Here is a 24532-nt window from a genome sequence, read left to right as displayed (position 1 = left end):
AATTCAAGACTGACCCCTCTCTAATTTTTGCCTGCAAATCAGGGTGCTGTAGGACTGTACCCTTAATATCCTTAGAAGGCTTGTTTTCTCTTCTGACTAGCTGAGAGATTCTACAAGTCCTAGAGATTATTTGAAGCCCTTTTGTCTAGCCAAGAGTTTATGAGGCAGTGCCCTAAATCATTCTGAGTTCTCATAAACAACACTTTGATTCAATCTTAACCCTGAGGCCCCATTTTGCCGATAGTGCCCTGGATTTGATATTTTCCCCGAAGCAATTTCTTACTTTGAAAATATTTCCCCAACATGCACTGGGGATGAAAATTAGTTTTATTTTCAGACCCCAAACCCTTTACATTTTCTCTAAATTCTGCTTGAAAACTAAACAGTTACTACTTTACCTCATCTTACTCCTTTCATAACTTATCTTCAGCAACTTAAAGATGTCAGGTGCTATTTTCAACAGTCTGCATGCATCCTTAGCTGGATCTCTGAGTTAATTAGGTATCCTTTTTTATTTTCCATATTATTGTAGATGACAGTTCTGCTAATTAATCTCTGCATATATAACTTGGGTTTTCTTTTCTCTGGTTTCCAAAAGCACCTCCTCACTGTCTTTTTATCACTAAGAGTCTTTTTGAGATTTGTCAGTCCTCTATCCACTACACAGTTCCAAATACTATATACTTTATGCTTTTGTTGTAGCATCACTTCACTCTTGGATTCCTATATAAAATTTTCAAGTTATCTTAAGGGGCTGTTTAACTAATTGTTTCACCAGTCCGTAACTCAGGACCTTTTTTATCCAGCTTACAATAGCTATTGCTTCACTGTCCCTCCATTCTCTACTAACACAGAAATACAAACAAAAATCTCTTCCAAGTTACTTCCTCAGGCCAACAAGTACACATTTAATTTGATCCTATATAGCTTCTGAATCAATAGTTACAGCACTGAATAGCCATAATTGCAGTTATTAAAATTAACTACATAATACTCAGTTTTCTTAGACTTAGAAAACTTTGCATCCAATAGTTCAGTTCTTTTTTCTTTCCTCCTTTTCTCTCTTTCCTTTTATCTTTCCTTGTTCACTCACTCATTCATAAAACATTTGCTGAATACTTCCTATGAGTCAGGCACATAGTATTTGTCATTAAGTATAGAAATAAGTAAAATAATTTGCTTATATGAAGCTTTTATTCCAGGGAGGACCTAATTCCTCAGTCACCTAAAAAATCAAGTGAAACAGAAAACCCATTTTGATTATTTGATAGCCTGAGTGAAAATTTCACAGTGAGAAAAGTTCATGTTTCATTCACTCCTCTTCACTTGCTGAACTCTTCCCCATGTTTGGAAATCCTCTCCTGGAGTCCACCATTCTCAAATGTTTCCTTGGAAAACTTTGTCCACTGTTTGGTTCCAGAAAAGGCTTGTTTGGATCCAGAAAAGGCTTCAGGATCTACCCATAGTTTTTCTGCCTTTCTTTTTGTTAACACATTTATCTCTACCTTCTCTGATTTCCCCATGGCCTTGCTTTTGATTCAGTTCCCCCAAACTCATTTTCAGTAATATGATACTGAATAATCATTGCTTTCATGGATAAAATGGTAACAGAAAAGAAAATTCTAAAAATGTAACCCCTCAACCTAAACCGTGTCTAAAACCATCCCTGTGCCTATAATGGAGATATGTAGGGGTAGGTTGGCCTTTCAGTCTTCCTTAGGTTGCTATGTCCACTCCATGTGGCTTCTGCACCTCCTGAGATTCTTCGCGTGAGACAGGCCATGCTGGAGCAGGCATGCTTTCAAGTGTGAATAGAACCAATGGCTGTGCAATTAATTTTATCTTTTTTCCCCCCAAACTATAGAGGTTTGCAATGTAGGTCTGGTTTCTACATTGGAAAATACCTTGGTGGTTTAGTCACTGAGTTGTGTCCGACTCTTTCAGAAAACACCTTAGGACCCCTCAAGTTGCTGATGAGACCTGATTAACCCAGAAGTAGCATTGAAACTGAGAGGACACCATGGGGTTCCTGGGCACAGAAGTCTTTCCATGTCCCCCATTTCTTGTAGGGAACAGACTCCAACCTCCACGACCTTCCCTGAGTTCCAAAGGGCAGGTTTGAAGAGTTGGTCCTCCAGGAGTGGAAGGGCTGCAGTCAATGAGGAACAGTCAAGAAAAAACAGTTGCAGCCTTGGGGCAGTGTCCTGGTTCCACCTGGAGGAATACATGTAACAGTGTCTTTAAGCCCTTGATAGAATTAACACTAGCAAATGGAATATTCTTCATACCAGAGAAGACCACCTGAGGCCAGATTAAAGGAGCTAGAGAAACTCATCAAGACTACCTGAGATGAGGTGAAAGGTCCTGCATCTCCACCCTTGGACCATGGCCATGAATCTCCTCACCAAAGCCTCCTGGGCTGGAACCCAGGGTTCGAGGGCAGGAGCCCACTGTGTCCTCCTCTGCCTGGCAAAGCAATAAAGCTATTCTTTTCTACTTCACCCGAAACTCTGTCTCTGAGATTTGATTTGGCATTGATGTAGAGAGAAGCTGAGTTTTCAGCATCAAAAGCTCCATCTCACGGCCAGCAGACCTCTGACTACAAGCGCAAGTAATGCCTGACCAGCGTTTGCTCTTCATGTTCACTTGAAGTGAAAATTATGTTAATTTATCTCTTTTGAATAGTTAACATCTGAGAAAGAAGGTTTCCCACTCTCCCCTCTCTTCTCCTTATGAGGCTTTCTTTTGTGATAGTTTAGGGGCAGAAATGTAAGACAGTGAATGGATCGCACTCTCAGTGTCTGTGACTCCTCCCCATATTGGGGTTTTATCTATGGAGATTAAACCCAGGCATCTGAACTCCACAGAGGAAGTTCAGTCCAGCACCTGGCTCCCCGTGAGCAGTTGGAGGACAGACACTGTGGAGTCTTTCTCTGCCCCTTGACACGGGTGAGACCTGTCAGATTGGGAAACTGCTACATTCCTGTAAATATGGGCTGTGTTCAAGGGAAGGGAATACTAGGAAAGATTCAACCTCTTCAAATGATAGTTTCTTCATGTTTAAAATGTGGATAAGAACATCTACCCAACCTTCCCAAACATGAATTGTATCTATAGCTCTGGCCATCCTGGGAATTGAAGTGTCCATCAGTTTCTGAGAGAGTTTCTACAAACCAAAACAGAAATATATTCTTGCTGAGAGGGACAGGTCTAGCTGATTTTCTGAATCAGCTTGAATTGCTGTTGGTGGTCACATAAAGTTGCTTTTCTGTGCTTCTTGGCTTTTTGAAGACCAAGCTGAGATCCAGAGACAGAGAGGGACTTTCCTTTGTACTTTTGTTACTATCTGGAAGAGTTTTATTTCTCTCTCTCTTTTTTTTTGGGGGGGGGGGGGTAGGGAGGTAGGAATAAAAATAGTATCTAAAAATGTTCCCTTTCTTTGAGGGTAGTTAGGTGTGAAACAGCTTAAAACCATCATCTAAACAGTTATGACAAAACTGCTTCTTTTTTCAGGGAGGGAAGGTATAATCCTATTATCTTTGTGTGGTTATCAGTGCCACTTGAAATTCCAATTAGTGCAGCTAATCACAATGGTCTCCTCTGGTACTTAGCTGGCAAACAGCTAAGTCTAATTAATACTTTGGAGTGGTGGGTAAATGGCATCCTCTAGACACATTTTCTGAGTAAAATTCTGATTTGGGGTTGTTTCATTGCCAACAGACAATTTATAAAAAGGAATGAAGAAATAATTCTGCATGAAACTATCAAAATAAGGTCCTTAAGTGATCTTGGCAAATCTGGGAAGAACTAGAGTTCCCAGAGATAAAACAAGGTAGCATACTTGATGGTCAGTCAAAGGTATACTTCTCATCTATTTATTATTTTTAAAAATGTATAAAACAAGAGAGACATTATTCATTTAAACTCAGACTTGTATAAAGAGTCATTACCCCTTGACTCATTAACAGTGATTCTTTGCTGAGAAGCAGGATAAAGTATTAATAACCCAGGACTCTGTGCTTTTTAATTCAAATGGCTTAGAGCCAGAGTCTCAGGCAAGTCCATTATAATCACCTGGGTGATCTCCAAGTGAAATAATACCTTCTCTCTCATCAGTAGGCAGTTTAGATGGGAACTAGAGCTTGGCAACCCCTGTCCCTTCATGAAGAAATTCTCTATTAGCACCTGCCCTCTGGGCCACCTCTCGCCACCCCCCGCCCACCCCAATTCTGAATTCCACCATCTCCTGTTCCAGAAAGGTCCTGGAGTTGACTTGGAAGTGGGTCGGCTTTTCATGGGGAAGCCAAGCCTAACCATGCACCCAATGTTGATCAACATGTTCTACATGTGCCTTAAAGGAAGAGGCATATACACTTGCAACTTACTCAAACTCACTGTGACTTCTGAAAAATCCATTCTGTTGGTATTGTCCCCTTGGTGTCTGAAGAAAAGCACTCACCATATTAATATTAACCCAAGGAGGAAGGGTCTGATTTTCTTTCAAGGCTGTCTCTCTCCATGGTCCTCGTTGATTCCTATACTTGTGTCTCAGAGTAACTCGTTTATAATTAAACAGTTGCTTTATTCTTTGTCTCTCTCATTCTTTTTTTTTTTTTTTTTTAAGTTCATATTTGCAGAGACTTCCGGACTTTCCAAAACCAGAAAAGGCTGTTGAGAAGAACAATGAGTCCCAAAGAGTTGCAAATTCCTTTGACTTTGAGCTCAAGCCTTTGATTGGGCGCTGGTCTGGGAAAAGGGGACACTTATTTTCAAGACAAGAATTCTGTGTTTAATTTTGGGGAATATGAAAGCACTGAATGTTTACTTGGGAAGGGATTTGAAACCTTTTGTAGGCTTTTTGAGTTTTTCAGATAAAGGAAGCCACACCACCCTTCTTAGGCAAAGTCGTTCTGCAAGTAGCTTTCCCAAGAACCAAGAGCCGTTCCCCAATGGGTAGGCATTATTCTGTATAATTATGGATATTTTCCCTTCCAAAAATATTTTTTTTCTAGAAGCTGCTGTTTCAAAAGCTTTCAGTTCTGTATGTCATTATCAAATAATCTTTTTTGTACTCGGGTGTTTATTATTGGATTGCAACAACGATAAAGCTCTAGGGGTTTTTGTCTCCTTTGGTATGCTAATTAGGCAGTTTCCTTTTGATCTTTTTCTTACTGAAAAGAGTGAAAAGCTATCTCGGTAGGGAATCTTAGTGCCGTACATTCATCCCCTCATCTCCATAATCTGAGGATCAGAGGAAGACAACAATTCCACTGCTGAATGAGAGCTTCTAGAAGCTTTAGTCAGAGCTCACTGCTGCCAAATAATCCCCCTGGCACTCAGAGGTGGGCACAGAGGAGGGAGACGCAGAGGGGAAAGAGGCACAGGTATTTCTTGGGGCTCAGTGAGCTCCATCACTTTTATTTCTTCCCCAAGCATTCAACTGATGTCATTTCACCTGGTTTTTAACTTTTAGATATTTTTCTCCTATTGATATGTTTTTAGTGACAACAGCTGAATACGTAGTTTGAGGAAGATGGTCTGAATAGTGGGAAAACAAGCAGCTGACAAAATCTGTTGGACTCCAAAGGCATCTTTCAAAAGATACAGTATGAATTCACATTTGCAAGAACAACGAGGAGAAATGCTGGGGCTCTTAGGAGCTGGGTGACCATATTTGTACATTATGCTTGGGAATGGAACAGAAGAAGAACTTACCAGATTTTTAGTTTGATTACTGTTTGGTCTACTCCAGTTGTGAATATTCACCTTTTTATTAGGATTTAAGGACGTAGGACAAAGTCTGGGAAGTCAAATGGGAAATTTCACCATTAATAACTAACATCTCTTGAGAATGCCCTGAGACGGCAGCACTACCTTATGAGCACCCAGCAAGGTGACATGTAAATATTCTAGTCTCAGGAATTATACTCGGCCCACATGCCCTCCCACACACACACATTATGTACACACACAGAGACACACACAAAAGCCTGCCCAGACACATGCACACACATTAGGTTGCTGCTGCTGCTGCTGCTGTGAAGTCGCATCAGTCGTGTCTGACCCTGTGCGACCCCATAGACGGCAGCACACCAGGCTCCCCACCCCTGGGATTCTCCAGGCAAGAACACTGGAGTGGGTTGCCATTTCCTTCTCCAGTGCATGGAAGTGAAAAGGGAAAGTGAAGTCGCTCAGTCCTGTCCGACTCTTAGCGACCCCATGGACAGGAGCCCACCAGGCTCCTCCACCCATGGGATTTTTCAGTCGAGAGTACTGGAGTGGGGAGCCATTGCCTTCTCCACATTAGGCTGCACTATATGAAATCATTGATTTTGCAGGTAAAAACGCAATTTCATACAGTTCAACCTAACAGAGTTTTCTGTTTGGAAGCTATAAGATAATCATGCTTTATTTAAAAAAAAAAAAAGTTCATACATTCAGAAGAGGATTGACTCCTTTGTAATCATCCCCATAGAGGTCTGTTTTCAAAAATACTGCGAATCTTAGGGCAATTGTTTGTGTGTGTACTAGTTGCTTAGTCGTGTCTGACTCTTTGTCACCCCATGGACTGTAGCCCCCCAGGCTCCCCTGTCCATGGGATGCTCCAAGCAAGAACACTAGAATAGGCTGCCATTTCCTCCTCCAGGAGATCTTCCCAATCCAGGAATTGAAGCTGTGTCTCTTATGTCTTCTTCATTGGCAGGCAGGTTCTTCATGGCTAGCACCACCTAGGAAGCACTAATCTCAAACTTCAGGGTTTCCATTTCCTCAAGACTTGGAAGACCATCTTTACCCTTTGAAGATTGGCCTGAATTTTGGGATTTTAAAAAGAAGTCATTCAAAATCACTCTTTGAGTAAAACAATTTACACAGAGTAAAACTAGTTTGAGATTTCTTTTAAATAAGCAAAGTTGAAGTATAAATAATGCAGCAACTCTCTGGGGTGTCAAGTCGACTGCCATAGCCACAGCATTTTTGATTTAGAGATCAACTGGTCCAGCCATCTTTAATTTTATTGAACCTAAAAATCCTCAGGGATTATTAATAATGCAGTTTGGTGCACTTTGCTAGAGAGAGTCTGATTTATTAGATTTAAGGAGTGACTTTGAAATCTATATATTAAATATGCTTGTCAGATGATTCTGAGGCAGGAGGCCCTCATACTTGGAATTGCCACTTTTGTCTGTAGGGATAGATACCAAAGTTCAGTGACTTGCTGACCGTTACCCTACTTCACAGAAGCTGGCCCGGAAGCAGAACTCCAGTCTGCTGGACTCCCGGGGAAGCCTTAGAAAGGAACTGTTTGGTCTGAATTGCAGTCTAGTACTTAATAGGCTGAGTGGTCCATGTTTTCTCTTTTGTAAAATGGGGGTAATACCACTCGTAATGTTGTCTATGTAAATTGCTTAATATGGCGCCTGCATGTGCGGACGAGCTAAGTCACTTCAGTCCTGTCTGACTCTTTGCGACCCCATGGACTGTAGCCCGCCAGTCTCCTCTGGCCATGGGGATTCTCCAGGCAAGAACACTGGAGTGGGTTGCCATTTCCTCCTCCAGAGGGTCTTCCCAACCCAGGAATCGAGCCCACGTTTCTTACGTCTCCTGTGTTGGCAGGCGGGGTCTTTACCACTAGCACCACCTGGGAAGCCCTTATTAAGGTGCCTGGCATATAGTAACTGCTCAATTAACACTAGTTATTCTTCATTTCCTTCCCTGTCCTCGTCAGTCCATTTTCATGACTCCTAACCGCACTGCCCTCCCCTGCCCTTTCACAGGCACTTCTATGCGGTGTTTCCTCCCCCGTGACCTTGGTCACATCTTAGTTTCCGGTGCTGCCATCGAGATTAGAGAATCGTTGCTGAAAGGTAGCAATCAGTTATAACAACTCTCTGGAATTCTCCCTGAGAGGAACGGCTGGGTCTTTTCACGTTTTGCCTTTATGCCCAATTAACCCCCAACTACAGCCCTTTTGGCTTGTTATTGTTAAAAAAAAAAAAAAAGTCTTCAGCTATGAAACTAAAGTGTGCAGAGATTGAAGATATGAACACAGAAACTCCCTGTCGGTGCCAGGTGAGTGGGAAGGAACAGCTGGCGGCATCTGCACTTGCCCATGGGCCCTTCAGACCTGGCTCAGAAGCTACAGGCCCCAACGCTGGTGCCGGAGGAAGGAAGACCGTGTGAGGCATCCTTGCAAAACGCCAGGAAGTGCCTGTGTCTCTTCCCCATCTGCTCCCTCGCCCCCACACCCTCCCGTTTGCTCACAAGTAAACGGGCAACGGCAACCAAATGCTGCCTGAGTTACCTGATGCTGCTAATTACCATGCCTGCTTAGAGGCAATTATCTCCACAAAAGCGAGCATCTTCATGTCACAGTCCAAACGGGTACTGTTTCCTCTGGGGCAGAGACAGATTGAACACTGGAGCTTAGCTCCAGCTAAAGGGTCCCTTCCTTGGCACGGTTTTCAAAGACACATTTGTTGTCTTTTTTCTTTCTTTTAATCTTTAGTGTAAGCTTCACAGATGCTGCAATTCCTAAAAACACAGGAGGCTCGATTGGGGTGGGATCACTGTGTAGATAGATCTTTATCTTTTCATCTGTGTATACAACTGTTACACAATAGATGCAGAATGTGTATAATCAGTTTTACAAACCAATCAGATCTTCTTCCTAGTTGGAACTCTCTTTCTCCACACTCTCTCAAACATAGCATGGCTAAAAGGCAAAATACAAACATAATACGTGGGGCCTCCATGTAACACAGTTATGTATATATCTATTCAAACTTTTGCTGGGAATCTACTCTAGGAATTCATTTATTTAGTACAACTGGTTGGACAAAAACCATTAGGCTAACTCTTCCCTTTAGTATTGTGAAATGATGCTTATATAGGACAAATGAGGTGTAAATCTGTAACAACGATCTGATTTTCTGGTCAAAACATTTCACCTAAGGGAAAGATGTGCTATGAATAATACATATTCACTGCTGCTCTGATTATTGTCTTTGGACAGTTACTCACTCTTATCCCTTCGTTGGTAGGTACAGGCTGAGTCATTCCTCTCCAGGGTCAGTGTGGAAAGCAGTGAAGGTAATTTATGTGACAAGTGTAGGCATGATTTCAGTTTCTTCTCTAAATGGAGGAAGTTGCCACAATGAAACCAAACACCTGGAGAGGAAGCATGCTGACAAATGCATCTCTGAGCTATGGAAACACCTGGAAGAGGCTGGGTTTTCCTGGAAAATGCTTCTATTTTTCTCCTTTCTTTCTCTAGAGGAGAGGACTCATATATGATGGTGAACGTCCACAAATTAGCCAACATTTATGTTAACTTGCCTGGTGGAGGGCATGCAACCCACTCCAGTATTCTTGCCTGGAGAATCCCATGGACAGAGGAGCCTGGTGGGCTGCAGTCCATGGGGTTGCAGAGAATCGGACACGACCGAGCAGCTAAACACATCACGTTACCTTGAGAGTTTTGTAGCATCTTTCCGTCACTCAGTCCTTCGCTGTAGCAATGCCTGTGGGCCCCAGTGGTGAGCAGGGGACACAGGGACCTGTTCCTGGGGGGTTTCTAGTTTAGCTAAAGGGAGCCCTGCAGGAAGAACAGAAGGGCTTTGCTCACTAACTGAAGTTCGAGAAACAACACCAAGATACTTCAAGGCCTAAGAAGCTGCTGTTCTTAGCCCTAATTTTGTGACTACAGATCACTTTCTTGAGATTTAAAAATGTCAAGTTTATTTCCGATAGTGTCAAGACCTGACAGCTATCCTTAATATTTAGCAGAAATGTGGATGGGTGTGGGAATATGCTCAATAATAAACAAGACTTCAGTTTTTGGGACTTAGTTGCTACTGATGGCTACTCTAAAGTACAAATGGTGACTGGGCTGAAACCTACTAGGTACCCCCTTTTCAGTACATGAACGTCAGGTAATAGCTGGCCTAGAAATGATCTGTTCACCGAGCAGCTTTCACTAGATAATTGGATGTGTGTGTGTGTCAGAGAGAGACAGAGAAAAAGGGAGGGAGAGAGAAAGAACATGTGTGTGGGTGCGTGAGTGAACATGCATGTGAAAGTGTTTGCACACTTGGGTGTGAATGCACATGTGTGGGTGCATGTGAACATGTATGTCTGCATGTGCCAATGTGTGTATTCATTATATATGTCTCTTCATGCCCTGCAGGGAACCAAGAGGCTCTTCTGGGAAAGTTATTCAAGTCATACAGAAGTTGAGTAATTTCTGGCAAGTCTCTGCATCCTTAAACACATTTTTGCAAAGGGGCTATGGAAAAGAGACTGCCCTTTTCAATAAGCCTTAGGCTCCTAGCATGCTACGAGGCAACATTTGGACAGTGTCCATGGTAATCTGCGCACTGGTCCATGCAGTGTTCATTTTAAATGTAATGGTACTTTAAGTGTAGTTTTCAGTGTCTGCTCATAAATGGGACTGAGCAGTGTCTAAATGGGAGGAGACTCTTAGGCTCTTTGCCCATGTGCTCTGTACATCCGATGTAGGTGTATAACCTTTCTGCCCAGGGTATAATTATATAGCACACAGGGATATTTCAGGGTAAATATTTTCATTTTTTTTCCTGATGAAAAAAAAATGTGCCTCTTGCTAAAATTCCTTTGGAAAATGAACCCCAAGTAAAAGATGACTATTTTTCATTTCTTCCTCCTGTAACAATTCTTCTGTGCCTTCTATGCTAACTTCTCTTAGGGATTGTCACATTCAGGGCTAATTTCCCGCCGCCTGTGCGCTAGTGGGTCTCACTCATTTCACACTGGGTCTTCATGATATACAGTGAGTGGCACTTTGTTAGTGGTCTGTCTAAGTATCTGGGAGTTTGATTTTTTTTTTAAATGGCAATCACTTAGATTTCTTCAGCATACACTTATTAAGCACATTTTTTTTGGCACCATCTGTAATGATAGGCCCTGGGGAGAAAATGATGAATAATAACCCAGGGCCCTTAAGGTGCTTCCAGAGTGGAGGGGGACAATTCCTCTAAAAAAAAGGGGACCGATTAAGTGAGATGGGAGGACAAAGGAGAGAGAAAGGAGTTCTTTTCGCAGTGTTGGGAAGCTTTGCAGAAGAGATGATGTATGAGATAAGGCTTGAATAATGGGTATGGATTTGCTATGTGACAGAGTATAGTTGTGGGGAGGAGGGAACCATGCCAGGCAAAGGTCTGAATTTATAAAAATAAACCCAATTGCTGAATTCCCATCCTCAGAATAAGCAGCCACAACTCGGGACCTATTTATCATTTTTCTCCTTCCTCACTCAGTATTCCAGTCTCGCCATTTTCCTTCTTGTTCTGTACCTGATTTCCTTTCAGAATCTTCTGAATCAAGCACTTCACTCAGTATAAAAAATATAAGACATCCAGTCTAACAAAGAACTCTATTCTGTACTGTGTTTATTACCGTGCCTTCCTTGTCTAGGACAAACTGATTTCTTGGTTTAGAGTTGTTGTTGTTAGAGACCAAAGTAATACTTTGTATTCTCCCGATCTACTACAGTCTCTAGGCAGTCACCCTGGAAAAGGAAAAAGCCCTGCCTTCCCATGGAAGAGACAAACAGTTTGGGCAAACCATAGTTCTGGCCAGAGCTTATTTGAGGCTGTGTATTACCTCGAGAGACTCACATGAAGTCAAGGCTAGTCTGAAATGGTTCTCCATCTGCTTTTTTATTTTATTTCATGCTTTTGAATTGTGAGACACTGGGGCTTTTAAGTGCCCTTTAGATAGTTGAAGATGGACAGACTGATAAAACCAAACCAACCAAGCAAACAAAAAACCACAAAAACAAACCGAAAGGCAAAAAAAAAGCACCTCGTCAGATACTGCAACAAACTCAGACCTTTCGTGTATAGAAATGGATGCCAGAAGGGCCCCATTTGCAAGCAGGAAGTGAAGATTTATTGTAGTGAGATGATGAAGGCATCAGCTAGAGGCTAGGGCAAATATTCTTCTGAAAACAGCAGACATTCTGCTCCGTTTCATACTAGAGGGGACTGCAAATCTACCCAGGTCAAAAAATGGCTTCCCTTTGGGCTCCCTGAAATATTTGAAGATGTTAGTTGCACTAATCTTAGTTACAATGTTTTGCAGCAAACAAGGCTAAATTGTGATTCAATTCCTGCACGTGTGTTCTTGATTTGTCTTGATCTATGTAGAGCAGCTTCAGCATCAGTCCTTCCAATGAACACCCAGGACTGATCTCCCTTAGGATGGACTGGTTGGATCTCCTTGCAGTCCAAGGGACTCTCAAGAGTCTTCTCCAACACCCCAATTCAAAAGCATCAATTCTTCAGCACGCAACTTTCTTCACAGTTCAACTCTCACATCCATACATGACCAAGGGATTGGGGGCAGGAGGAGAAGGGGACGACAGGATGAGATGGCAGGATGGCATCACTGACTCAATGGACATGAGTCTGGGTGGACTCCGGGAGTTGGTGATGGACAGGGAGGCCTGGCGTGCTGCGATTCATGGGGTCGCAAAGAGTCGGACACGACTGAGCAACTGAACTGAACTGATGCAGAGCAGAGCCTTTGCTTTATGACTCCTGAGATGATCTCTTTTTTGTACTAACACCTGTTTGGTCCTCTGTGCAAATGTTAGTCTCCTTCTGCCTAAGAGGTGATTTTTACACGGTGTGAAAAGAAATCTTGCCTGTGGGACCTTACATCATTCTCCGCCCTCTGTTTTCTCTTAATTTCACACTATGCAGGGCCACACAGACATGACAAGTATGATGTGGAGACCCAGGGCCGATTAATGTTATTTACTGTGATGTTTCTGCAGAAATGGGAGCCATCAGACTTGAGTGGGAGAGAAGCAATTGGAGCCTCTGGTTTCCATTATCTTCCAAACTTTCAATTTCTGCTTTAGTAATGTTAGAAGAATCTGTGATTGGGTTGACAGTTTTGGTTGGTTCCACAAACTTTCATCGTATGCATGTACTAGGCTTTGTTATCAGAGGTGTGTGTCAGGGGGTAGTTGGAGGGATTGAGGGAAGAGCATTGTGGGCAGAGATAAACAAGAATTAGTCCTTTTCTACAAAGACCCTAAAGTTTTGAAGGCAGGACGGTGACCTGTGAACAGGAAGGAATGAAATGAGTTTTATGGTAGAAGTATAAGCACAGTGTTCTGGCAACAGAGAGAAGGGAAAGCTTTAGAAAAGCCAATTTTTCTTGAGCTGTAAAAATCCTTACAAACTAGAACTCATTACTTCTAACTTGATAGATTCTCTGGAGCTGTGATATGAATGTACCCAACTCCATTTCAAATGTATATTTCAAAATTGCCTCTAGTTTTGTATTTTTGTGGTGATATATTTTATACACTGAACTGGTTCCAAAGGCAGGTAGTCCATAGTTAAATAGTTATAAAAATGGAAGTATTTAGATTTAAAAACTCAACCTTTTCAAATCTCCTTTGTCTGGATAGCTTTATCTTGCATGCGGTTCTTGAACACCAGTGCTTTTGACTGCAGTTCAGGAAGTTTCAATCATCAATTCACTTCCCTTGTTATTATTACACATTGTGTTTTCTTTCTCATGAATAGCTTCAGGGAATCTCTGCAGTCACTGTAAGCATATGCAGAAATTTTCTCTCTATACATTTTTCTTAGAAGAGAGTCCATAATTTTCATCATATTCTCAAAAAGATCTGTGAACCAGACAACGTAGAACTACAGTGATTGTATCCAGCCTCAATTGAAATACCAGTTAAATACTGATGATTCTCAAAGCTGTATCTATAGTCTAAATCTCCCCTGAGTTTTATTCTTATATATCCTAATGTATGCATGCATGCTGAGTTGCTTCAGTTGTGTCTGATTCTCTGCAACTCCATGCACTGTAGTCTGCCAGGCTCTTCTGCCCATGGGATTCTCCAGGCAAGAATACTGGAGTGGGTTTACATGCCCTCCTCCAGGAGATCTTCCCAACCCAGGGATCGAACCCATATTTCTTACATCTCCTGCATGGGTTCTTTACCACGAGCACCACCTGGGAAACCCATATATCCTTATATTTACCACCTATCTTTGCTTCTTTGGGTCAATAGCCCAAACCCACCAATTCCAAGATTAAATTCATGATCATTCATCCTAAGTCATGCTTATATATTTTCCATCTTCTTTGATGGAAACACTCAGTTGGTCACCAAGGATAGAAAACGGAGGACCGTACTTGTCCTTTAAGCCAGTTCAAGCAGCATTGGTCTCCAGAAGGTCGCATTGCTTACTGCTTGCTCCCTCCTGGGCTCTGGCAGAACCTGTGCCTCTCACCATCAGTGTTGTTCAGCCACTAAGTCACGTCCAACTCTGCGATCCGTGGACTGCAGCACGCCAGGCTTCCTTGTCACCATCAGTCCTCAGCCGTATATTCATGATCTGTTTATCTTTGTGGCTCCCTTATTAGTTGGTAAGCTCTTTGAGAGAACTGGCTATTTCTTACTTGGCTTTGTAATTCAGCACTGCCAGAATCATACACGCAGTTAATGCTTAGAAATCAATTAAGAGGAGAAATTAGGGGTCTTCAAAGAACTTATATTATACTTGGCTTCCCAAGATTCAGATATAATGACAGTGGCTTGAAGTAATCTGATTTCTGTCCAGTGTGGTCTGCTAACGTGAAACTATTTTTGAAGTCAGACCTTAATGCTGATTCTATGTCACTCAGTGGGAAGATGGCAACTGTGTAATAACCTATACTCTGTGTTATTTCTAAACTTAGAAATCTTACCCAGAGGGGAAAAATTCTATTAGGTTAAACATTTAGGTTTTAAAAGTAATGTTTTAGAATCAAGTAATTAATAATTCACAATATCTTGTGGCAGAGTGTGTTAGACACAAGTGCAAAATTCCTGAGGCTTCATGAGTTCTGGTGGAAGCATAAAGGACAAGTACACCAGTAATTTGACCATTGTGTTTAAGACAGAAGCACTCTTAAAATAAGGGCTAATGGAAAAGGAGTTTGAAAAATGTCCCTTAGTCCTTCACCTACCTGCCAGTCTCCTCCATTCATGGGATTCTCCAGGCAGGAATACTGGAGTGGGTAGCCACTGCCTTCTCCAGGGCATCTTCCTAATCCAGGGATTGAACCTGGGTCTCGTGCATTGCAGGTGGATTGGATTCTTTACCATCTGAGCTACCAGGGAAGCCCTGACTGTAGCACAGAACATCCTAAAGGCAAGAGGTTATATGGAGATGCTTCTGGAGATTAGACCAATGGGGGAGGCTACAGGAGGAGTGTCCTGTACATCTAGATTTGGGAAAGACAGGGGTAAGCTTTCTAGTGGGCTAATCAGACACTCTGAACCAAGTAGCAAGTTCAGAAGCGCGTTGAGAAGACTTTGTCTAAGAGATCTGCTTGTCAGGGCAGGGTGTCTCCAACAAAAAGGTTGAAAGGGATGCATCACTGGGGCAGCGTTGAGAGGCGAGTGGTGGTCTAGGAATGGTGTTAGAGATAGTGTGTGTGTTTTGGGGTGGGTATTTTCCCTTTAATTCCATTCTAAGTTCCCACACCCACCCCAGTGGTTGAGGAGCCAGAAAAATGTTTGTGATGGAGAAGGCAAAGAAATGAGGAAGATCTATATAAAAACTGAAAAACTTAAAAAAAAAAAAAAAATCTACCGAAATGATCAGACATCTGTTGTACTCAGTGCTATGGATGCTCTCCTGTATATCCTTTTCACCTAATGTATCAATCTGCCAGCTGCCGTGAAATGTGGCTGCTAATAGCTCACAGCTGCTCTGTGCTGTTGAGACTTGCCCTTGGTCAAACAGGAACTACCTTGCCCTGAAACTTGTGAATCTCCCGTTAGCTAAACTCAATACATCTAGTATTTTATAGAAATGATCAATTTTCTGCTGCTGGGATGGCATGTTAAATGTATTAGAAGTGTTTAGGAGGAATGTCTGTCTCTGGTAACACTGAAATAAAAAATCTAAACAAAATGTATTTTACAAAAAGTCCATTTGAAGCATTGGCAAGCTCCTAAAGCAACTACAGTTTGAGGAGCCAAGATCTTGGAAAGAAAAGTGCCAAGAGAGAAATTTGACTTTTAGGGATGCTATTCCCTTCAAGGTTTTTGCCAATTCCAAATATGCAGCAGAGAGGCTGAGAAATTGAGCAGAAATTGATGGCTGAAAAGTTGAGAAGTCAAATGGAGTTTCTGGTGGTCTCATGGGCCAGGGGACAAAAAGTGGAATTCAGAGCTAGTTCAAAGAAGAAAACCTTGACAAATATTCCAGGATTTTAATAGGCCCCTGGGTGGTTTGATACCGCAGGAGTGAGAATGGACCAGAAATAGATTAGCCCCACAAAGCAGAGCCCAGATTTGAGTCAGCTTATTCCCTGATGAGATTAAGGTGATCTTTCTCTATTCTGTCAGAAGGGAAACTAAATGCTGTCTTAAAAGAGTTGACGTTCTCTAGAATCTCAAACTATTTCATATATGTTATCTAGAATTCAATACAAAATCACCAGACAACGCTTGAAGGTAAAAACATTCTTGAAAGCAGAAAAAAAAAAAAAAAAAACCAGAGTAGAAACAGATCTGGAGGGGATCCAAACAATGAAGTTACCTGACAAATTTAATGAATGTGATTAAATAGAAAGTTAGCTGAAGCAAATAATAAATAAGCAAATGTAAAATTTGTAAAAGAATAACACCTGAAGTTATTAATTCAATAGATATGTTTAATACCAGATTAAAAAAGACTGTTTAAAAAAGAATTACTGAACTGGGAGATAAGCCATAAGAAAATCTCAATACTAGAGAAATATGGAACTTAGTAAATTAAATATATTTTTGAACACAATTTTTATTGAGGGATGCATTTAGAATCTCTCAATGAAAGAAGAGATTGGAACAAGCCATATTTGAAGGAATGATGGCCAAGAGTTCTCCAAAAACAATGAAAGAGTCAAGAAGCAGTAAAAATCCATAGCAGGATAAAAATTAAAACTATCATACTTAGGCATATCATAGTAAAACTGCTGTATACCAAAAAATCTTAAAAGCCAACAAAGCCCCAATAAAACTGTCATATGACTTCTTCCAAGCAACAATGGAAGCTGGCTGGCAATGAAATTATTTATTCAATATTTGGAAAAAATTGCTTTAAATAATTTAGTCGAAACTATCTTAGAATTCCATCCCCATAGAAATCTTCTTAAAAAATACATGAAATAATTCTAGAGCAAAAAAGAATTGAGATAATTTTATCATTAGCTGACTTGCATTTTAGCAAATACTAGAGTGATTTCTGCTCTGGCATTTACTGTATTTCAGAGGCATTGAGATACAAGAAAAAAATGAAAAGCAATGTAAAGCCTAATAACTGCGTAGATCTAGATGAATATTTAAAGTACTGAATAATAATAATATTGTTTTGTGGGGTTTAAATATCTATAGGATAGACACGGGACAAAAAATAAAACGAAAAGTTGGAAAATAGATAAATGAAATTATGCTGTTCTGAAGTCCTTGTATTATGCTGCAGCAAAAGTCAAGAATGCATATTTTATTCTATGATGACCCTTAAGAGAATAATAAAAGTATAATAAACAAGATAATAAAAGCAGAAATTGAATAATAAAAATATTTAATTAAAACAAAATAAGGCAAGAAATGAGAACAAAAGGAACACAGCACATGTGAAAAGAGAAAAATATAGTAATATGGTAGATTTAAACCTGTAAATAAAAGTCCAAATACTGCAGTTAAAAGATTAATATGGTCCAAATAGATTTTTACAAACCTTCGTGCTGCTTATAGTAAACAACCTAAAATAAAGTTTGGCAGTTAAAGGAAGATAGATATTCCTTATTCACATTAACCAAAGAAAGCTGTCCTTTTTTGCTAAATAGGCCAAGTAGACGTTAGGGTGTAAGTCACTCAGTCATGTCTGACTCTTTGCGACCCCATGGACTATACAGTCCTTGGAATTCTCCAGGCCAGAATACTGGAATGAGTAGCCTTTCCCTTCTCTGGAGAATCTTCCCAACCCAGGGATTGAACCCAGGTCTCCCGCATTGCAGGCAGATTCTTTACCAGCTGAGCTACCAGAGAAGACCAAAGTAGACATTAAGGCCAGAAGAATTACTAGAAGGATAGTTCACAATGATAAAATGATTCATCTCCCAGAAAGTGGGACTTCCCTGGTAGCTCAGCTGGTAAAGAATCTGCCTGCAATGCAGGAGTCCCCGGTTCAATTCCTGGGCTGGGACGATCCTTTGGAGAAGGGATAGGCTACCCACTCCAGGATTCTTTGGGCTTCCCCCGTGGCTCAGCCAGTAAAGAAGCCAGGAAGCAGCACTGACACATCTGCTTGGATATAATAATAAAGCCCCCAAATTTATAAAGTAAAAATTCAGGACCAAAACAAGGAAAGGCAAATTCACACTAGTGTTAGATAATTCTCATGTATCTCTTTCAGTGACTGAGAGCATAAGCAGAGGAAAATAATTAGTAAGGATGTGTGTGTGTGTGTGTGTGTGTGTGTGTGTGTGTGCACGCGCGTCTGACTCTTTGTGACCCTTTGGGCAATTGCCCACCAGGCTTCTCTGTCGATGGGATTTTTCAGGCAAGAATACTGGAGTGGGTTGCCATTTTCCTCCTCCAGGGAATCTTCCTGACTGGGGATCAAACCTGCCTCTCCTGTATCTCCTATGTTGTAGACTGATTCTTTACCTGCTGAGCCATACTTGACTCAATTGACATGCATTGAACACTGCATTCAACAACTGCAGTGGAACCTAAAACAAACCTCAACAATTTTCCAAATATTAAATTCATACAGAGTATGTCCTCAAAACACAGTGAAGTTAGGCTAGAAATCAGTCATGAAACGATACCTAGAAAAATCCTCAAATGTTTTGGAAACTAAGTGATATAATCACCCCTTGGTATTTGGGAGAGACTGGTTCCAGGACCCCTGAAGATACCAAAATCCCCAGACGTCAGTCAAGTCCTTTATATAAAGTGGCATATTTACACATAACCTATGCCCAGTCTCCTGCATACTACATCATTATTAGATCCCTTATAATACCTAATGCAATGTAAATTCTATGTAAATAGTTGTACATACAATATAATGTGAAAGTGAAAGTGTTAGTCGCTCAGTCGTTTCTGACTCTGCGACCCCATGGACTGCAGCCCACCAGGATCGTCTATCCAAGGAATTCTCCAGGCAAGACTCCGGGGTTGAGTAGTTATTTCCTCCTCCAGGGGATCTTCCCAACCCAGGGATCAAACCCGGGTCTCCTGCATTGCAGGTGGACTCATTACCATCTAAGCCACCAGTGTAAATGCCAAGTAAATAATATACAGCAAACTCAATGCTTGTTTTTTGAAATTTTTCTTATTGTTGATTATCTTTTTTGTCTTTATTGAATTTGTTGCAATGTTGCTTCTGCTTGTGTTTTGAGCAGTCAGTCACGAGGCATGTGGGATCCTAGCTCCACAATCAGAAACCGAACCCACACCCCCTGCAATGGCAGGTGAAGTCTGAACCACTGGACTGCCAGGGAAGTCCCTGTTAGTGAATGTTTTGTATCTGAAGTGGTTTGGATCTGCAGAGGTGGAACCTGTGGATATGGCAGGTCAGTTGTACACTTCTAAATAAATTGTGGATCAAAGACAAGATCACAAAGAAAATTAGAACTTGTTTGGGTTTTAGAACAACTAATATCATCATGCTAAACTCACTACAGAAGCAGTCAAGATGAGGCATGCGTGTGTGCTAAGTTGCTTCAGTCCTATACCACTCTTTGTAACTCTATGGACTGCAGCCCGCCAGGCTTTTTGTCCATGGGATTCTCCAGGCAAGAATACTGAGTTGGTTGCCATTTCATTCTCCAGGGGATCTTCCTGACCCAGGGCTCGAACCCAGGTCTCCTGCATTGCAGGTGGGCTCTTTACCGCTAAGCCACCGGGGAGGCTCAGTCAAGACGCTTCAGTTCAGTTCAGTCCCTCAGACGTGTCTGACTCTGCGACCCCATGAACTGCAGCACGCCAGGCCTCCCTGTCCATCACCAACTCCTGGAGTTTACTCAAACTCATGTCCATCGAGTCGGTGATGCCATCCAGCCATTTCATTCTCTGTCGTCCCCTTCTCCTGCCCCCAAACCCTCCCAGCATCAGGCTCTTTTCCAGTGAGTCAACTCTTTGCATGAGGTGGCCGAAGTATTGGAGTTTCAGCTTCAGCATCAGTCCTTCCAATGCACACCCAGGACTGATCTCCTTTAGGATGGACTTGTTGGATCTCCTTGCAGTCCAAGGGACTCTCAAGAATCTTCTCCAACACCACAGTTCAAAAGCATCAATTTTTTGGCGCTCAGCTTTCTTCACAGTCCAACCCTCACATCCATACATGACCACTAGAAAAACCAGAGCCTTGACTAGATGGAACTTTGTTGGCAACGTAATGTCTCTGCTTTTTAATATGCTGTCTAGGTTGGTCATAACTTTCCTTCCAAGGAGTAAGTGCCTTTTAATTTCATGGCTGCAGTCACCATCTGCAGTGATTTTGGAGCCCCCCAAAATAAAGTCTGACACTGTTTCCACTGTTTCCCCATCTATTTCCCATGACCTGATGGGACCAGATTCCATGATCTTAGTTTTCTGAATGTTTTAAGTCAACTTTTTCACTCTCCTCTTTCACTTTCATCAAGAGGCTTTTTAGTTCCTCTTCACTTTCTGCCATAAGGGTGGTGTCATCTGCATATCTGAGGTTAATTGATATTTCTCCCGGCAATCTTGATTCCAGCTTGTGCTTCTTCCAGCCCAGCGTTTCTCATGATGTACTCTGCATATAAGTTCAATAAGCAGGGTGATAATATACAGCCGTGACATTCTCCTTTTCCTATTTGGAGCCAGTCTGTTGTTCCATGTCCAGTTCTAACAGTTGCTTTCTGACCTGCATACAGGTTTCTCAAGAGGCAGGTCAGGTGGTCTGGTATTCCCATCTCTTTCAGAAATTTCCACAGTTTATTGTGATCCACATAGTCAAAGGCTTTGGCGTAGTCAATAAAGCAGAAATAGATGTTTTTCTGGAACTCACTTGCTTTTTTGATGATCCAGAGGATGTTGGCAATTTGATCTCAGGTTCCTCTGCCTTTTCTAAAACCAGCTTGAACATCTGGAAGTTCACAGTTCACGTATTGCTGAAGCCTGGCTTGGAGAATTTTGAGCATTACTTTACTAGCGTGTGAGATGAAAAGTCAAGATGCTAGCCCAAGGAAATGGAATAGATTCTTTCTCCTTGGTTCTCTTCCTGTTAAAATTTCAATTTTGTACCTGCAGCACAGAAATGATATGGCAGGGCTTTTTAAGAGTTTGTTTTATACATAATATGAATCTCCTAGGTCAAATGGTCAACGTCGGGCAGCTTTCTGGGACAATAGTGATAATAAGACTGGGGACCTGAACCCTGTGCCCAGGCATACTAAGAGCTTAGTACCCACTATTGCATAGATTGTGTGTGTTCAGTCGCTCAGTCGTGCCCAATTATTTGCAGCCCCATGGAGTGTCATCCTCCAGGGCTGTCCATGGGATTTTCCAGGCAAGAATAGGAGTGGGTTGCCATTTCCTCCTCCAGGGGATCTGTCCAACCCAAGGATGGAACTCAGGTTCTCTGTCTCCTGCGTTGGCAGGTGGATTCTTCACCAGTGTTCCACCTGGGTGGAGGGAAGTGATATTGCTATCATCCAAAAGATCCATCGAATAGCTTGAGTCCTTTCCTTTCCTCATTCAAGTGAAATGTTACTCTTCCCTGGAAAAACTGTGGCAGATGTTTAGGGGCAGAGAGAAACACTTCACAGCACTATTTAACCAATCACCCTGTGCTGAGCAATTAAGAATCCTGCTACCTGTTTGCTCAAATATGAATGAAAGGGCTATATACACAAAGTGAGACAAATTAGATGTTTCTGTGTCCAAACCAAGGGCCATGATGGCCCTTTGATGAAAGCATTTTCTTTTGTGCAAACTCAAGAAAATTGTTTCTTCTAAGGGAATATTACATGATGAAATAATAATACAGTTATGTCCAGAAGTTATGACATGGGAGATCATGCTCTGTGCTTCTTTCCAGATGCCTCTGATGAAGATCACAGCTTTCAATGTCAGAAGCTTTAAAGATTTTTCACATTAGAGACCTTTTGAAGCTCATGAGGCCAAAAGGTACGCTGTGGCTTGAGTTACTGTGCTGAGGGCCCTGGTTTTCTGTTGCAGATGCCCACAAATTAAGTGTCATAGGTTAATCACCCAGGGCATTAAGATGTTGATTCCTCCCATAGCTTTAACCTCCAAGGCAAACTACCAGCGCATCAACTGCAAAACATTGCTGGCTTATATTGGAAATGCAAAATTCTTCCTTGATGTCAGGATGAAGGGGCTTCATTTGTAATATTGTGCTCATAAAACAAACTTCATCCTTTCCCAAGTAATTGGCTTCCTGCTGTCGGGAGCTCTAAAGAGACGTTTGACAGGAGTTCAAATTGGTGCGTTAGTACCTTTCTTATCCATCTCTTTCCTTGCCCTGTTTATATTTCCTCCTGTTAGCATACCCTTCACTTGGTAAAGATGAATTTGGATTTTCAATGTCTTCTTGTACAGGTTTATTTAGTGATTTGTAGTTGCATGGAGTTTTCATGGCTTTGTAGCTGTAAAATTCACAAGTAAGCCAGACCATGTGAAATCCTAAGGTCTTGGAAGTCTGAGTGGCCCCAAACAGCCCCAGGTTTTTGACCTTTTCTTATTCTGTGCTCCTTTGTTAGTTCTGAAAGACTCAGTTGAATTTTGTAAGATGCAGAAGATAGTTCTATTTTCAGTGTCTTGCCCTTTAGCCTATTACAGAGCGCAATTCGATTCTTCTTTCAGAGGATGGTTCAGACCTACACTGAATGATTGCTTTCGGGAGAAAAACATTGCAGACCCTAATGTGCTGAGACTGAAGTGGTTCTGGGGCACACATTAATAGGTAACTAAATCAGAATGAAGACATTTCTGAGGATGAATGTCATATTAAAGCAATGAAAGAGTTGCAAAAATTCCTTGGAGTCAGGGCTGATTGGTGAAGTCAGGGCTTAGGGATGCTTTTACTGGAATAATGGGTGGGAGAGAATTCATAAGCAAGTTTTTGCAATAACATTCTTTTCTCATCCCCACCCACTCCTAAACCATGAGGTGAAATTGCAGTGCTGATAAAGTGTTCCTATTAAACTCTATAAGGAGTAAAAACTAAGAAATTCCAGATATCTTCTTGTTACCAATTAGGAAAGTTTGCATTTAAAATCTGTGGCTGGGGGACTTCCCTAGCAGTAGTGGCTAAGAGTCTTATACTCTGTGCTCCTGATGCAGGGGGCCCAGGTTCGATCCCTGGGCAGGGAACCAGATCCCACATGCCACAACTAAAGATCTCAAGTGCTGCAACTAAGGCCTGAGATGCCGAAAATAATATAAATAAATATTTAAAAAATAAAATCTGTGGCTGGAATGCAGATCTTAAATACACGAGCTAAGGGAGCAGTTTAGAAGGCAAGACTAAATCCCATGAAAATCAGCTGGGATACTGCTTAACAAAGAGCACACTGGTGTAACCATGGAAAGACCTGGGTTCCAATCTTAGTTCTTCCATTTGCTTGTCATATGACTTAATTAAAGCAAGTCACTTGATCTTTCTGGGCCTCAGTTTCTTCAAGTGTAGCCTGTAGATTTGGGACAATGTTAAGGAGTGTGAGTCTGTGAATTATGCCTAGGGTACTAATCAGGCTTGGAATAGCAAACTGAAAGTAACCAACATATGTGGTCAGGGTTGCTATTTTGAGTGTTTAGCAGCCCTGCAGCGCAAAATGAAGGCTTGAGATAAACAACTTCACCAGTATGTGCCAGATAATTATTAACTCCACTTCTGGGAATGGAGCCCCAGCTATTGGTGTCAAATTGTGAAAGCAGAAAAGACTTCAGAAATCACTGGTTCATATTCTTCATTTTACTGGTTATTGCATCCTCTGTTAGAAGAAGCACATCGTGATACTTAAGAACTGTTGCAGAAAGATGATTCCAACATAAAAGGCTTAAGAACATGATTGAATATCAGTGGATGCAGTAGACTGATACAGTAATGGCACTGATGAATCATACCTTCCTATATACACACTCTTTATTAGTTCTTTATCCACATTGACACTCACCTTGTCTACGTGGTTTGCTTTGGCAGTAACAAATATGATTCAAGCACAGTCTAAACAAATACTTTTTCATTAGGGTTTGCCCCATCTCTTGCTGCTTTTGAACACAGCCACTACATAAAGATGCCTCTTGGCCTGCTGGTGACACATGGCCCAGCTGACAGCCAGCACCATTCACCAGACATGTGAATGAGGCTTAGATTAACCAGCTTCATTTGAGCTGATGGATGACCATAAAAACATGAGTGACCTCAGATGAGACCAGACAAGGAAACAACCGGCTGACCTCAGCCCGAGTTGCTGACCCACA

The 24532-nt window shown here is 41.6% G+C and overlaps 1 protein-coding gene across 1 annotated transcript in view; it reads left to right on the top strand.

Annotated features, from left to right (window-relative positions):
* Positions 1 to 8110: 8110 nt before the first annotated feature.
* Positions 8111 to 24532, top strand: part of LOC136144501 (protocadherin-8-like) — a 73442-nt gene continuing 57020 nt past the window's right edge. The window contains 1 exon segment of the mRNA XM_065902396.1: positions 8111 to 8272. Coding sequence (XP_065758468.1) covers positions 8111 to 8272 — 162 coding nt within the window.

The sequence above is a fragment of the Muntiacus reevesi genome, chromosome 11, assembly GCF_963930625.1.
Source record: "Muntiacus reevesi chromosome 11, mMunRee1.1, whole genome shotgun sequence".
In the NCBI taxonomy this organism is placed as follows: Eukaryota; Metazoa; Chordata; class Mammalia; order Artiodactyla; family Cervidae; genus Muntiacus; species Muntiacus reevesi.
This window is presented reverse-complemented; position numbering and strand designations above follow the sequence as displayed.